The following is a 17,352-nucleotide window of genomic DNA, read 5'->3' as shown; positions in this document are numbered from 1 at the left end:
ATTGTGTAAGATTTAACAAAACTTTACTAGACCGTATAGAAGATGTATGTACATTGAAATTGCGTGAAATGAAATTGCATGCAGTTGTGCAAGGAATATATGTTTCTTGTATTTACATAATTGTACGCTTTAACGCAATTGGTGACATTTAATTATTAAAATGAGGTTCGCAAAGAGTTATGGGACAAGATAAAGGTTGTTTACTACCTAGCAGGTGGTTAATTGTTTCAGGATTATTGGTCCGCATTAATGGTTGTTAGGCTACTTGAGCTAAACGCAGATTAGCGATTATTGGCTGCTCTTGTATGTGGAAACGCACAACAGTGTGCTGATTGTGGAAATTTTCGGTAACAATAGATCCTAAGGTACGACAAAGAGAAAATGGCTCGAGCCTTAATTTCGCTGACGTCGCACGGCAATCTTACGAATTATATAACGTTTCTAACGATCCTCGTAACGTTTAACTCAGCGACTATTAAAATCTACAGTGTCTCACGGTTTCTAATAACGGGAAGCACTAAAATACTATAATATATGGCAGTAATGATTCCACGCGATAAATTGATGTTTCACAATCCGCTTAAGAGAATTTGCATACATAAACCGATTGTACACTTTACAAAGCCCAAAACTTTTTAAATTAATATTTTACTATAGAACTTTACTGTGGAGAGCAAATTACTATATTTTATTACAAGGTAAGATCGCCGATTTGGATAAATAATAGCGTCCACATATTGCAATTTGTATATTTACTTGCATTTTATTGTATATTTCTTAATTTATTGTATATTTCATAGGTGGACATTCAAATACCATTGCTGGAAGAGTTGGGACAAAATTTCACGGAACATTACGAGTAAGATAGTTTTCTCGCCTGATAATATTTGTCTATCATCCATTTCCATTATTTGCCTGAGATAAGTTTAATTACTGTATATTTCATATATTTGTTTACTTTGGTATCTAATTACTCTACGATGCACTGACCGTAACAGTGAATTTTACTGTTGTACAATATTTACATCTACATTTAGATAGAACGACCAATACAATCAAAATTTAGAAAGCACGAATACTTGCTTTAAATATAAATAAGCTTTCATCTTCGATTGATGAAATGCATTGTCATCAAAAGTAATGGAAGTGGGATATTCTCAATCTTTGTAGTTTGTATTTATAACTCCTCAATGAATGCTCTCATTTTCTTACCGCTGACTCGCAAATCCATTAAGACGCGTCATCGTGACGTCGAACACGACCCGCGATTGCGCTCGTTTACGCGTAATCCGTGAAACCTCGAAATAGTATGATGATTGCTGATCGGTAATTTTAGTCCAAGGTGTAGGTTGAATGACGCAAGTCGGGGCCGCACGAAAAACAGGAAACTTATCGTGTCGAGCTTTTACCTACTCGCGAGATTTTTTTTCTGATTGTGCACTGGTTTTTATATCGTTCTTGATATATTCATATTTTGTAAAAATTGTATTGTGCGTAAAGTTGTGCGCTTTTGTGTTCAGTAAATACAGTAAATTCTTTTTTCTGCATGTATACATCGTGATACAATTTTCTGTTCGGCTTACTCGCTGCACACGATCATTGTTTATTACCGTCATCACGACAATGGAAAAAAGTATATATGAGCGTCGAGAAACCTCCGACGCGGTTTTGCGGAATTTGTAACGCGGATGTGCATCATGGGGAATCAGGTCCTGTCGCATTTTCCGCGTGCATTTCCCCTCGATGGTCTCGTTTTACGTCGTTTTTCAAATGCATGTAATGACACGTGCAGTATGAGTTCGATACTTGTGGTGACTGGACTTGTTAGCTTTTAAATCGAATCAATAACGCAAGTATTCATCATAAAAAAAGGAAAAAAATGTATTTGTCTAGTGAATCAATGTTAAAAATTATTGTATGATGTATTAAATGCTTTCTCTCTTCGATCAAAAAATAAAAATAATTATGTATCTTGTTAAAATGTATATAAATTATTTGATCGCGTTCTCCATTGTGTAAATTGATCTGTTTATATTAACAATATCGAATCACGAATTCGTGAAGAATACTTGAATTTATATAGGCATAAACGCTAGCAAATAACTGATGCGTATATGCACGTAGGTATTTGCATAATCGCGGTTAATATAACGCGAAAGCGATCACGCGAGCATGCAAGAGAGAGGAGAAAGTGTGTGTGGGTGGGTGTGTGTATGTGTGTGTGTATGTGAGAGGGAGAGGTAGAGGAAGAGAGAAGGAAACTACCTAATATCCGCGACAATAGCGCATTTCCCGTTCATGCGAGTGTCGATATCCACGCGACGCCTCCGCATTATTATTTCCACTCGACTGTGGAAATCGTCGGCGAAACTTTGACTTTATCTGATACAAAGTAATGACAGGGAGGTCATGCGGTCGATGGAACGCCTCTACGCCGTGCCGTCGGAAAAGCTGCGGGTTTGGATGGTTTGGCTCGCCAACATTGGCGAGATAGCCGATGAGTGGCACAAATGGCTACGGACGTACATTGATCTGATCATGCGGATAGCTGAGCGTCTGCAAATGGCCGCGGAGGACGTCCCGGAGGAAAGAAAGATTGAATCTACCGTAAGTAGCAATGTTACCCCGCTGCATCAGGCACTTGAGAGGAATGTATCAAATCAAATATTATGCTACGTTACTTTCCCGGTAACGTTAAAGTAGTTCCGTAGATTAACGTGGATTTAGGAGCATTAATGTGGATTAAGATTGACCGTTTACAGTTAATTGAAATTCCTGGTAAAACTGGACGCCTCAGAAAAATTAATCGAAAGATAATGTTCATTTACATCATGTACTGTCCCCAGAGCTTACGACTTGGAACTTTAATTCTCGGTATTAAAGACTTAAATAGCCGTCCAGCTAAGTTTCAGACTAATTCCACGTTCAAGAAACTTTGCGCTCGAAAAATAAGATCTTGCACAAGTTTCCGTCTCTTCAATATAGTATATTGTCAAACTCGCCCGTATCTTGGACATTGCTGCGATATTGATACGATCAGACAACCGTGTAATAAGAAAATGAATGTAATACAATGACATGTAAAAGTCGACTGTATCGAGCGTATCGTTTTGCGATGAAAAATGTCGCATACGACGTGCTATACGATGCCATATGAGTGCATGGCACGTTGCGTTTAAATCATCGGCGTCCGGCAAATCTTAAAGAATAATGCCTCGAATGGAACGTCAGTAACATTCGTTGCTTCTCATTCCGAGATCTGCGGCCGAGATTCAGAGTTCTCGCGACATTTTCCCTCCAGGAAAAAAATGCATTCCATTTTAGAAGAAAACTTTGACAAAAAGTTGTCACGAAAAGCTTAAAGACTAATTATCGATAATTGCTGAGATATAAATTTATTAATATTTAAATTACAATATAATAAAAAATCTACTTTAGAAAATATTTCTGTTTTATTTAGTATAATTTTTATTATAGTATGATGATAAAAGCGAAATTTACGCTATAAGTTTGCTAGCGAGAGAACATTAAATTATCGAGATAACTGACATATTTGTTCTCCGTAATGACTGATCACGATCAGTATCTGGTACAATCACATCGTAATTTTCTACTTGAGCTACAAAATAGGAATACGAAAGCACTGAGTCATCAGAAGTTTCCTTTTATCGTTTCGATAAAGTTGACCGTCCGTATTAGAATTCGTGAAAGGACGGCAATATCTCGCGACACTAAATCATAGATTATCCTAGTTTATAGTGCTTATTCGCAGCGTACATACAATAAAGATCGAACTCAGCTTCAATTAATCACTTACGTAACGACCTGTCAAAGCTTTCTTCGGAGTCACCATTACGCATATCATGTACATGCATGTGTGTGTGTGTGTGTGTGTGTGTGTGTAGCGTGCAACGATTTTATCGAGAGTACTATATCTTTGTTTTATATGTTTCCTTCAACCGGTCTGGACAGAATCTGATAAATTCGTGGATAATTGGTCGTTTCATTAACGACGACATATTTACGAGCATGCAAGTAAAATGCGTGCAACTACAAATGGTGTTTAAATGTAACAATAAAGAGAATTGTTAACGTCAACAGTAAAATTGTAAAGAAAGATCAAGGAACGTGGATATGCTTACTCGAAAATTTAGGTCAGCGGCAGGGACGATACTTGTGATACTGATATTTGAAGGTATTGCAGGAAGTACGACGGCAGATATTGTCCAAAAACGCAATATGTTATATCTTAATATCTGCTAAGTCATATTTCATGATTTAATTTCAGATTTCGCTGAGTTTTCACGAAATGATATATAACAAATATATTTGTATGTCGTACGTTTGATCACGTATTAATTTTTCAAAACTTTGATACAAAAAAAAGCTTTGTGGCAAAACTAATTCCTTCAATCGAAGTATAACAATGAGCATCTCTTTCAGCCAAAGAAGGAAAATTTTAATGCTACCGCCCTCGAGAAAGCAGATCAATGACGGAGCTGTTAATAATGCTTTACTGGCTATAAAAACCGAAGAAACAAGTCGGATTAACAAATGTAACAATCAAACCGAGTGCAAATGAAAGATCGCTGAATCTGACCAATCTGACCAAAACGCAACGATAATAAAATTATCACGACTCGGCAATTAACGCCAATAATTCCTTGCAAACATGTGATACTACTTATTTCACCATCTGTTAATACATCTCTATCTTCATCTTTATGCAAATTTTGATTAGCAAATCTTGATTTAATAAATCGAGGAGTGGAATAAAAATAATAATTAAAAAGAATCAGGTTAAAATTGTAAATTCTCAACAAAGTGAGTTATAAAAATGTAAAGCTGTTCCCGCACATTTAAAGCGCATTTGATTATTAAAATATAGAATTAAATTGATCAAAAAGAATTTCTGATAGACATACACGGACATACCTACACGTATGTGAAACGCCACGGAATATTATGGCATCAAATATGTACATTGTGTAATATACTTTTAAAATATTCTTGAATATATTCCCGCGCGCAGCGAATTATCTCATAAGGCCTGACACAATCGGAAGCCTGAGACTTCATATTCATCAGTTTGCCTACAGATCCGTAGCTGCCGCTGCCGCGCTTAATCCGTGCGCTACCTACGAATGTACGGATTGCACGTGACATCTCGCGTATTTCATCGCGTATTTCATCTGGCGAGTCTGATGTACATGGCTGTCTGTACAAGTACGTCGAAGAGTCTAGTGTGGCAGCTGTTTCGAGAGTTCGAGTCCCACAAGCTCCCTCGGACACCCTCTTGGAACTGGAACACGCTCGATCAGCGCATCGCGCAACGACTACCGAAAACGCACATCGGCGGAACATTTTGGTCATGCCTTGTTGGTACAAGCAAACGAGATTACCCTTCCTCCATCTCACTCCGCAAACAGACGCTCCAATTTGTGTGATTGACACCACTTAAATCTTGACCCAAGCATCAGATTGGTTTACAACCAACTGTCACTACGAACTAAGCCTTGGCACAAGACGAGCTACCATGAGGAAGCCCGCCTCGTGGTACCAATTGCTCGTTATCGGCCGGGCCTTTCGGCGATATATTATAGCTATTCTAGTTTGGTGTTCTGCGTCACCAGCACTGGTCAGCCAACATCGAGCAACCGCGGGGTCACCAGGCCCGAAGGACGTACAATGACATCCTCCCCGCGGGGAGAGCTGTCTATACAATGGGGTCCTCAGCGCTGTCTGCAGGAGTATTGGCTTTTGTTGAAGGGAGGACAGGTGGCAGAGGAGAGACGACGATGATGGTGCACGGCGGCCGCAAGCGAGAAGGCAAAAGAGATCGCGGCCGCAACGATAGGGACAAGGTGGTTGGCCTCGATTCTCGGCGTCGTTCGATCGAGAGGAAAACGGATCAAATGGGAACGATTCGGGTAACTTGATCCGGGGGATCGCTCGTTCGCCAACGCGTAATTCCCATGCAATCATGAATCCCGGCGTTTCGCGGAGGGGCAATCGAAGAGCTCCCAAGTGACGTCACTCTCTCGCTCGCCTTTCTTTTCACGGCGATGGTCCTTCGATACCATCGTCGTTTCCCCGCGTGCGTTCTTATTATGTAATAACGGTAACGTACAGTCGAAAAGGCGAGTCGGTCGTTTCTGGGATAAATCGAATCGTGCCGTGTTGGCACAGATAAAATATGCTAGTACCGTTTGATCACGTGTCATGGTGTAAAGCATGACATTTGCCGCATTGAAATTTTTAGTTTTTTCGTAAGCGCGTTCGCGCAATCGTTCGACAAACTTTGTCTCTTACTTACTTCGATTTAAATTAAAGTAGTTGGTTTAATTAGCGCAGGAGCTCGAGTTACCAAAGGACGAACAGGAAATTATTGAGATACTGAAGAACCTTACGCATCAAGCCACTCTGTACAGATCTTATTACAAACATTGGAAGAACATCGCTGATCAAGTAGTTATCTCATAAAATATTTTCTTTTAATTCCGTGATATAATGGGAGTTCTGTTAATTCCGACAAGCACGGTTCTTTATTGCCCGCAACGTACTTGCGAATCTCATTATGGAAATACAAGAATTTTCTCGGAGATATCAGATATTTCGTTAGTTTTAGTGGACGAAACGAGCGAAACACGAGAGATTAATGCTCAGGGAAAACGTAATATTAAATTACAGGAATAATAACAACGTAGAAACAAATAAAAATCAATTATCGGGATAACGAATATCGTAATGCCTGGCGAACATAACGAGATGCGACGTTTCAAGGAAAAGAAACTTCTGATCTCGTTATAATACATTTGATGTCTCGCATTTTTATGCAGCACTTGGGTTCACGCCGTCGTCATCAATCTCACATCGCCGCGTCATTCATCAGTGTCCGCGCTCGCATTATCACGTATCCGTTCGCATTATCACGATCTTACTTTCGGCGTAGGCCGAGAAGGAAACCGCTCACAGGAAGGTGATACCCACTGCGAGATTCCTAGGAATTCTCGACGATGAATCGCCGATGAATGCAGCAGCTTCGCAGACCGCTCAATATTCAATGAGGCAAGCTGAAAGCGCCGTTGCTCAACCGACGGAGGAACCGATGCCTGCAACACTGATGCCGACATCGAGCGGGATTGATTCCTCGACGGATGCACCTGGTCAGGAAATCATCGAGGAGGCGATAGGAGGTCTGTTCGCGATAGAGCTGGACGAGCCGGAAACGATGCCGACGACGGTCACGGTGGAGTCAAACAACTTGATGCCCTTGCTCAAAATCATTTCGACATCGCCCGCGGTATGTAAGCGATTCTATGTGAAAATGATTACGCCAGACGTATCTCGGCCGGTCGGCCGATCGACCGCCGCGATAGAAAACGTTACGCGAAATGTTTGCGAACCACGGCGATTTTGCGATGCAACTCCGCAGGGGCAATGTAAATAAGTCTTACGTGTATTTTGTATTTCCGTGCAGTGTCGTACGCTGTTGAGAAACGGGGAGCAATTTGTTTCGCAGAAAAGCGGGAATAATTTGGAAGCTACGGATGGGGTTTTTTAAGCTTTTAAACCTGCAGCAAAAGCAATTAGGAAAATCAAAGAAAAATAAGGATCTTCACCTTCGATAAAACCGATCAAAATTCGAGAATGTAAATTATCAGTATTCCGGATATCGGTAAAGTGGTGCAATTAATGGAGCCACCCACGCGATATCGATGAATTATCGGCTAGATAAATAAAAAATCGGATCGCACGGTTCTGATGACGCCCTATGAATAATACCAAAGATCAAAAATAGTTTGAAATTTAAATACCGTACGCGATTTCAGGATACATACGAAATTGATGTTGGCAGTGATGCAGACAGTGGTCAACGCTCGAGAGCGACGACGAACATTCGAATAGCATTACGGCAATCAATCAGACCGCTATTAGCCAGCTGCAATCAATCGTTACGTTTGATAGCGCCACTTTGTCGGCTATGCAGAAGTAAAACTAAGTTTCTGCTAACCGCAATCCATCTATGGGCTGTTTAAATGTCAATGATGTGGGTCGTGTTAATTGCAGAAGCGGGACGATGGTGGAGCAAGAGCGTGCGAAGAAAGAACGTTTAAACGTCGCTTTTAAGCGCTGCTTCTCCATTTCCCTCGATATAATATCCGGCACATGAATATTTTATTATATTTACATTGCCCCGCGAAGCAAAATTCATTTTGCAGCATTTTTCGCGTGCTTTGCACTTTTTGAATCTTACGCTGTCGCATCACGGATCGCAGTTATGATCGCATTAATATGAATACTGACATGAGATGGAAATTGCGTTGATAGTCTCGGATAGTTTGCCGTCTACTTTGACGTTTGCGATACACCGAAAATGGCGGATTGTCTCGATCGTTAGAATAGAAAATGATCGGCCGGATCGATTTATCATCGTTTACGCTTACATTGTAACAGTGAGTGTAACGTGTTTATTGAGTATTCAGATTTGCTATCGGCGAAACGTTGGATCGACATATCGAACCTAGAGATTAATGATTTGTCCATAATACGTTCGACAAAATGCGATCTGCTTACGAAATCATTGGGAGGCTGATGCATGCAATTGCGTGTACTGGCAGTCCGCAATTTATTTCTGTCGAAAAGCCGTCGCGCGTATTGCGACAATTATGATGATCGATATTCATGATACCAAACTATAACGAAATATCTTATAATGTCAAAAATCATAATAAATATTTGTCGAAAATTATAACAATAATTTTGTCATTGTGCCAAAGTAACATATGTGCATTATGTAATTATAGCAAGAAGCAGCTGCGAAACGCGAAGCGGCCGGAAAGCTAGTAATGGATATGGCAGGTGCCGACCGAAATGGTCCATACTTCTTTTACCTAAGGACGGAGCCCGACATAGATATAGCAATCGAACACAATGATGAGAAGGTAATACCGGATCCTGGTCGCGAACGTATTTCCGCTAATCGCAAATACCTTTATTTTAATCTGAGAGATGAGCAACGATAAACAATCCAAGAAACTAGGAACAAGACACAATTTTATCAGTAATAATGTATTTCCTGTTTTCAAAGAGGCAAGAAAAGGAAGAAAAAATTTCAACGACATATAAGCGATATGTATACCCTGCGTTCGTTTATTCTTGTGAAAAATAATCCAGTGGTTAAGTAAAATATGATCGTTACACGGGGCAACTTCCGTAAGCGCCCGTAATCCTGCAGAAGTTGCGGCATTAAAGCGACTTCGCGAAGTCGAAGTGCACGAGTGCCGCTCCGCAATCTCTACCGTGTGTATCTATGTGTAATCCGTCGCAGTGTGGGACGCGAGACTCTCTCTCTCTCTCTCTCTCTCTCTCTCTCTCTCTCTCGGTGTACTTAAATTATGGTAGCCAGCTATCAACATGCTTTCGCAGCAAAATATGTGAGCGTTATAGCAGTGATAAAGGACGTGGTAGTGGCCAAATCCGACCGCACCATTAGTTTCCGCCTTGAAAGCGGCAGCGGACATATACACGCCACTGTTCAGCGAAATCGGAATCCTCTCGCAAGGAACTTAAGTTGAAATCTCCATATTTCCCAAGTTTATCAAGCTCCTTTTCAAGTTTTCGCCGCAGTTCGGTGCGCGGCGAGATTTATTTAATCTATTTAATCTGTTTAACAGCGTTTTCACGCTGTTATCAGTAGAAAAGCCCGTAATTTGTCAGACGGCGCTATAATCGGGAGACGGTATTTAGCACTTGTGGCTAGATTTTCTTCAATCTTACAGGGAAACACGGTGATTGAGGGATTTAATGCTTCTCGATTTATCTGTATGTCGATAAGGGCCGTTCGCGCATTACCGCAGATTGCCGTACCGCAGCGTATACGTCAGTCGAACGTTTACCTTTCACACAAGCGGCGAGTTTGCATTTGCGTATGCTAACTCCCGTTTAGAACAATGTTTCTCTGAGCTATGCTTCGTCTAACATACGTCTGCGGTGCCGTAGTTTGCGGTTCCACTGCGGTATGTTGTCAGCAAATGAAGACCTGACAAAATGGCGTCAAGTGTCGTCACCAATTACTAAATGTTGCAAATTATCGGTTTTCGGAATGTTTAGCTTCCAAGAAAAATCAAATATAGACAGGATTTTCATAATAAGTTTTCGACACACGTAATTGAAACAAGCAATTATCTATTGTACTTGATATTGTTCTATTTAATCTTTATCGATAAAAGCTACAAAACTTGAGTCCAATCTTCTTTCATCTGTAACATATAAGATTTTGACGAAAGTACTGAATCACAAGCAATCGAGTTACCTTCTTCAGGAAATATCCGACTTTAATAACATCTTATTGGCAGAAGAAGCGTTGAGCGAGGTACGGAGGGACGGTAGATTTCGATCCACGTAATTTTTTACAAGATCCGTAGCCCGACTCGATGTATTTCAATCATACCATGTTGTCAGCCGCACGCTGCTGCCGATATCAGAGAATTGCTGACAAAGGAACGCCGATTTTCATCGGATGGGCAGTATGCTACTTTCCACAACGATAGGAGAGATACGGGAGATGGTAAGGGAGACAGGGGGATGCGCCTCAATAATCTATATGCTTCGTGTACGCGAAAGGCCCGTCATATATCATTTCAGATAACCATACTGAACATGTAACGACCGAAAGCGGCGACCGGCAGTAAGTGGGTGTAAATAATGCAGTCGGCCGTTCGCAACGTGACGTGTTTGTCACTGGAGGGACCTAGTCTTTTTTCAACGTGCCTGTATCCCACGTCGACGCCGCATCTGCGCTTTACATTTATTTTACATGACTTTACTTTCTATTATAAATAAGGGTGTCCCGAGTAACGTGTCCCCCCAGACTCAGCGAGATGCCGTCTATCTCTGAATTTCTTGGCCGATTTTTTGGATTTTTAGTATAACGAGAAAATGTTGCGGAAGATCAGGATTTGTCATAAATTTTCAATCTTCTAAAAAAGCTTTCTGGACGCTTTCTGATCCAATCTACAAATAAAAATTCCAATTTACGTGAAATTGAACTGAAGAACTAAAATTTTACTATTTTTCATTAAAAATTAGATAATTTTATAAATTATTCTGTCAAAGAAAAGTTGGTTTTAAATTGAACAAGTCATGAATAGAAACGTAATTTGGCGACGGCAATGGCGGAGAACGACTAGTCTATGAATAGTCAAGAAAACGGTTATATTTCTGCCGTTATTAACTGCATTTTACGCGCGTAACTTACTGATATTAATACCAGGATAGCGTTCGATATTAATGCGGATGAGAAGCAGAAAGGAAGTAGCGCGTAACGGGAGCTCCCGATGAAATCTAATATAACACGAGAACTATCGACGATCTATGAGACGACCTACACTAAGCTTCATCGATTTCGAGTATCGTGTAACAGCGTTAGGATGCCCCTTAACGACTCGCAATTATTAACATTCAGCTCGAATTTTGAGATGTCTTCAGTCTTCATTTGCCAGTTAATGAATTTAATCCGCTATCGGGAATAAAATGTCCAAAGACAGCGGCAAGTCTCTCCGGAACCCGAAGACGAAGAAAGTATCGCGAGAGAGAAAGTATACGAGCGAGAAATGAAGATGAATACATAATTATTTAATGCGCTTTCGTCCTCGTGGGGAATTTCGCATAATAAACAGTTGATTGCTCGGAATGTGAAACTTGGAGATGTTAACAGTAATGAGAAAGTAATGCTCTAATCGGCGTAATGACGAAAACCGTCGTACTTTTAATTGCAACATTTCATAAAAGAACGATATATTGCCAGGTAATTTCGCGAGAAGGGAGAGATAAATTTACGCGATACGGAAGTAACTGTGGTGAGAGGGAGATAGAACACCGGGGCAAGTTTTTCCGCGAATTGAATTTATTAACTGAACAAGTACGGTACATGAATGCTAATCCACCGTCCGGTTGTACTTCGCGTCATAAGTTAGACATGACCAACGTGCCGGAGATGAAGCTAGAAACTAGGTGCATGGCGAGGCTATTTCTGTTATTGCATTGCGTGGTAACACGTATGTGGTATTAACAGTCGCGATTTATACGCAGAGCAATTTAACAAAAGAGTAATGACTGCCGAACTCTGATGCGTCATCATTTAAATGGAATTAAAAAAATGATTAACATTATCGGGAAGACGTGATAAATTATAAAACATGCTTTGAACTCTTTATTTCTTTATTTTTGAAAGAGAAGAAAGGATACAAAATGTTCTGAAGCACTTGCAATGTCAACTAAACTGCCAGCCAGTTTCCCAACATTATTTCGGTAATATGGGGTACGGTAACGCACGCAACATCATTCGTTTTTTGCAACGTTATTCATTGCAACGAAAACGTGATATTAGCTAAATCTGCAAGATGAGAAATACCTCGTTTAAAATTTCGGCGGTATTCCTTTAATAACGCATTTTGTAACGAAAAAAATTCGTTGCTGCGATTTTTCAGCTGCGGTTTTATATAGAATTCCCCGAAGTAGGTTACGTTATGCTGAATTATTTAATCAGTGACGATAGCGCGTTGTGGAACGAATCCCCTGGCTATTCATACAAACTTAGGTGGTTGAACGATCTGTCAGAGATCTTGAGACGTCATGAAGAGGAAAACTTCCCGCGAATGGCTAGCATAGCATGATGTTCCACTTAGATGAGATATTCGCGCAGGTTAGAAATGGTATCGCGGTGACTCCATAGAAAAATCGATCTTCGCGCGAACCTTTTCTCTCCGCGCGGCATATAAAACTACGTGAGCAACAGATCGATTTTAACATAAAATAGCATGGCGCGCGCGCGTTGCTCTTCTCGGCGAAGTTTGCGAATTTTTTCTTTTAAATTCTTTCAATTAAATTCGTTGGGAGTGCCTTGGCCTCTCGATCGTTCATCATTTTTCAATTTATGCAAATGTGTTTACCGCGCGACCAGAGGTGATGTTCGGCTTGACGTTGGTCCAACGTGAGATGAAACGATTGCGTGGATCATCTTCCAGCACGTTGCCGATAGCAAATAACCGGCTCGTGCATCATTACAGAGGCGCCTCGGATACGGAGCGTAGACGAGCTAGCTAAATTATTAGCTCAAGTAACGGCAAATATTGACCTACACTCACTGCCGGTTTAGCATCTCTTCGACATGCGGCTTGATCGTTACCTGCGGGACGTATCTCTATCGAAGAGCGGGGGTGGTGCGGTTTTGGCTTACGCCGAGAGACCGCGGCGAAATCGATAACATTCGTGAACGGGTGCCTACACGCCCGGCTTCTTCGATATTTGCACATTTAATTGCCGCCACGAACTTTGACTGGCGTTATCGCCTTCGGCCAATCTGCGCCGAAGGGATGAACCGCTCCCTTTATGAACTACCTATTAACCCTTAAGTTCTGTACGCATACGAGATTTTTGATAGGGTAATATCCTTCTCTGAAAACGCCGCTATCTGCTTCTAATCCGGGCTTTAATTAATTCGTCGTTCCTAGTAGATTGCACAATAAAATGAATTAACTGAAATAGGTTTCATATTTATATATATAATAAAATAAAGAATTAAAAGTATTAAAATAAAGAAGAAAAATTTGGTGAAAGCAATTATGCGCTTAGCTTACTTGGCATTTGGCAAAACTCGGTCTTTATCTATTAATCTCGGCATTTTTGCTGGCGCGACGGGCCAGCGATAATTTTAACGAAGGAATTTCATTAGTGCTACTCGAAAGCACAAAAACTCGACGTCAGATGAATGTTAATGGCATTATTTTCGTTATGTGCATATAATCTGTATAGCGAAGTTAAAAAGCGCTCAAAATCTCATTCAGTAATTCGGAGATCTTCTAATTTCCGGCGGAATTAATCTAAATTTAAATCTCGAATTTTAATCCCGCTCGAAATACACGCGCGACGCGGCCGCAGATTCGCGCTTAAACTATGCGTGGAATATATCGTGGTGTCATTTTCTCCCTTCAACCGCGATATAGATTACCCCACGGTCGATTACAAAAATTGGCTCGGCCCGTTCTCTCCTTTTTTCCCTTCGTCTGATATTTCGTGCGGCGCAGCTGTGTGATGCGGTCGATTTCAAGGCAATTTTCTAATACGTCCATAAATCAATTTTAGCGCGATAGGATTTCAATAACACTCACGCAATCGTCGTGTCCGTACAGAACTTTATCCCCGATATCGGATTAATGGTCGGCTACCAACGATTTTTTCGTCGAGCTTCTCGCCTCGATGAAGTTAGAGTAATTCGACGGCGTTTTCCGACTTATTGCTTAAATTACTCGACATAAGTTTGACGAATCACGTCTTGCAGGTATCTATCGATACGTACGTAATCCCGTATCCACGTTGTCACATAATTTTTATTTACATAAAAATCGCGTAACCGTGACATTTATATTGCGATTTTAGATTTTTCTTTCAATCCCACATGATTCTAATTTGTAGATCGCTATAGTACGTACGTCGCAACATTACCGAATTCTCGTAGACTTCGTTATTTAGAAATCCTCCGAACATTTTACCGCATTATGATTCACTCGGTCCGCAAAGTTGCAAATCCGCGCGCGATCTTCCTCTTACGTTAAAATATGGATGCCGCTGGTGCCGGTGCTAACGCGGATTTCGAAAAGTTTTGTTCGTTAATTTCGTTCAAGCGGTCCCGCGTCGGCACGACTAAAATGAGAGCGGAATATTTTCGCCAAGTAACTTGCTAATAGTTTGAATCGCACGCGCTGTTTGTGTGCGACGTAGCTGTTAAATAATCCGAATGCCACGACGAAGAACTTCCCTCCCTTCGGTGCTGCTCAAACGCGCGTTCATCCTCTCGTTTAATTAATAATGTTCTTTATCGCGATTAACATTTTATCACCTTGTCTCGCTTTGTTTCACGGTGCTTTACCGCATACGTTGGTAGCGCATAGTTTATTTATTGATGCCATCGCATTAAACACACCGCGACGATGTACAGAGTGCACGTACTAATTACATAATTGAAATAATGGTACCGGTCAGTATCGGGTCCACCATTTGTAACCGTCCGGTCAATATTGCGGGACATCACGTATCGCATTGTTTACAGCATGTGAATGGAAAGAGTATAGTAATATTATTGATTATCGCGGTCTATATGTATCGAAAATGTCGCGACGTATACATGCCAGTATAATTAATTAATGTCTGGCTATATGTTAAAATAATTTATATTCTAAATTGATTGATCTTTTTCATCAATCTGATCGCGTTTAAATGGAGGGGAAAAGGATGATGGAGTTGGTCGAGTCTCTTTTGTACTCTCGTGCTGAACATCCCAGTCCACTTGACAAATCGGGGCACAACGGTTCCAGATTGCGCAGTGTCCGGTAAACACTTGCTGCGATTCAAGAAAGAGACTACTTTTCAACTTACAATCCGGTTCTTTTGTGACGCTGCAATATGGAACTAAACAAGCCAATGCGGGGATACTACAAGTGCGAAGAATAAATGCGAAAAATAAAAGTTTTCGCGTCTTATAGAGCGAGAGTTCTTAATAACAGAACAATTCTTTATAACAGAAGTTATGGCACATATAACGAGGCATGGATTATTGCAACAGTTGAATAGGGTCATAAGCGCTATTAACTTCAGACTTACATGAATTATAATAACACATTTGCTCCAGTAATTATTCGCGAACAATCAAGCAGTAAAGTTGAAATGCATATAGAGATTAATCCCGATAAATTACATATTAACCGCAATATATTATTTTACATTCTGTAAAAATTCCGCGTAAATAATTTGTATTAATGTGTGTTAAATAAATCTACTTGCGATTCCATCAGATAATTAAAGAAAAAGTTTCAATATGTGTGTACTGATATTCTTAACAAAATAGTAATGTACTAACACATATTTGTATCTGTTTTGATGCGGATGATAAAATGACAATGAACCGCGAGAACGATAACGGTAGTCGCTTACGAGAGATTAGAATGTAAAAATTGCGCTGTACATCACCCGGAGATGCGGAAAGGATATTTGAAGTTATGAGGATCCCCGATGAGAAAACAGGATAACAGCGCGATGCCAAACGATCGGGCTATATTTCAAAGTTTATCTTCGATTGAGAGATCTCAACCGAGTTATTGAATGGCGCGGAGCATTCGCGTGTCATGATCGCATGGACTTCATTAAAAAGTTGCGAGCTGAAGGCACAAGAATATTCAATGGCGCGTTTAATTGATGAGCGGTCGATATGCGCAATAAAAGCGATACCGTGTCTACACCCACGGAAACTGACAGCTAGAATTTTTTAACGGGCTATCCTCCTCGCGAATGTTATTTTTCGAAATTGAAGGAAACTCTCCACAACTTTGTTATTACCACAAGATAGATAGGTCAAGGCGATTTTGGCGATACGAGTTCTCTATCAAAGTGTTACGATGATGCATTTGAGAAGATTCGTCTCGATCTCTCGAGCTGCAGTTATAAACGTAGAAGTGCAATGCGCAATATGACAAGATAAATATGTCCCATCGACTCGTTAACTCGAAAGTTATCACACGATAACGTTTTATGTGAATGTAATCACTTATCAAAAGTGCAAGTAATGGTAATAATAATTCTATTTAAATGCGTATATATATATATAAACGTAATTTATTTTTTATATTATAATTTCATTTAATTTAATTACTTTATGACTTAAATGAGGAAATTTTACTTGTACGAAACTTAAATATAATTAATTTAAAATAACGAGAATAATTAAGAGTAAAGAAATGTATACGAACATGAAGTTTGTGAATTTATGTAATAAATGGTTTAAAGATGCAAAATTACCAGCTAACAGGCAGAGCAGGGTCAAACGAGCTTTAACCGCCGCGCTCGTTAGCCAGACGTTGAGGTTGAAATAAATAAGTGCAATTTATTAACACTCTGTGAACGAGGGGTTCGCACGCACCATGTTCCAATCCCGTACATTTTCGCTCCACGTTTTACATATGAAGCAAAAAATAGCTAATTTTTTTCCTAACACCTTAAAAAATTTATCTCATTACATCAAGCCACGTTCATGTAATTTTCTATCAGATTGCTTAAAAAAAAAAACAAATATGGATTGTCAATAAAAGTATCAAAAAAAGAATTATTAATCGTGTTTTTTACTAATAATGTAAATTACTTTAATGAAAATCGTGTCTGATATTCCCGAAACGATTCCGTAGTATTCCTGGAACTGCACTTTATTTCACGGGTGAACCACCCGCCAAATTGGGCGAGTTGCCAGGATAACACGAATTCGCTTCGTAAATTTGAGCTGACTGCGTAAACTCTATCGTTGCA

The 17,352-nt window shown here is 40.2% G+C and overlaps 1 protein-coding gene across 1 annotated transcript; it reads left to right on the top strand.

Annotated features, from left to right (window-relative positions):
• Positions 1-201: 201 nt before the first annotated feature.
• On the top strand, positions 202-9,557 carry LOC113563220. Its single transcript, XM_026974579.1, has 7 exons — positions 202-859; positions 2,403-2,702; positions 5,475-5,683; positions 6,350-6,468; positions 6,953-7,442; positions 8,332-8,456; positions 8,808-9,557. The coding sequence occupies exons 2-7, from the start codon at positions 2,410-2,412 to the stop codon at positions 9,024-9,026; spliced, it is 1,455 nt and encodes a 484-aa protein (XP_026830380.1). The 5' UTR covers positions 202-859; positions 2,403-2,409; the 3' UTR covers positions 9,027-9,557.
• Positions 9,558-17,352: the final 7,795 nt, after the last annotated feature.

The sequence above is a fragment of the Ooceraea biroi genome, chromosome 1 (assembly GCF_003672135.1).
Source record: "Ooceraea biroi isolate clonal line C1 chromosome 1, Obir_v5.4, whole genome shotgun sequence".
NCBI lineage: Eukaryota > Metazoa > Arthropoda > Insecta > Hymenoptera > Formicidae > Ooceraea > Ooceraea biroi.
The sequence above is the reverse complement of the archived record's forward strand: the minus strand, read 5'-3'. Positions and strand labels throughout refer to the sequence as shown.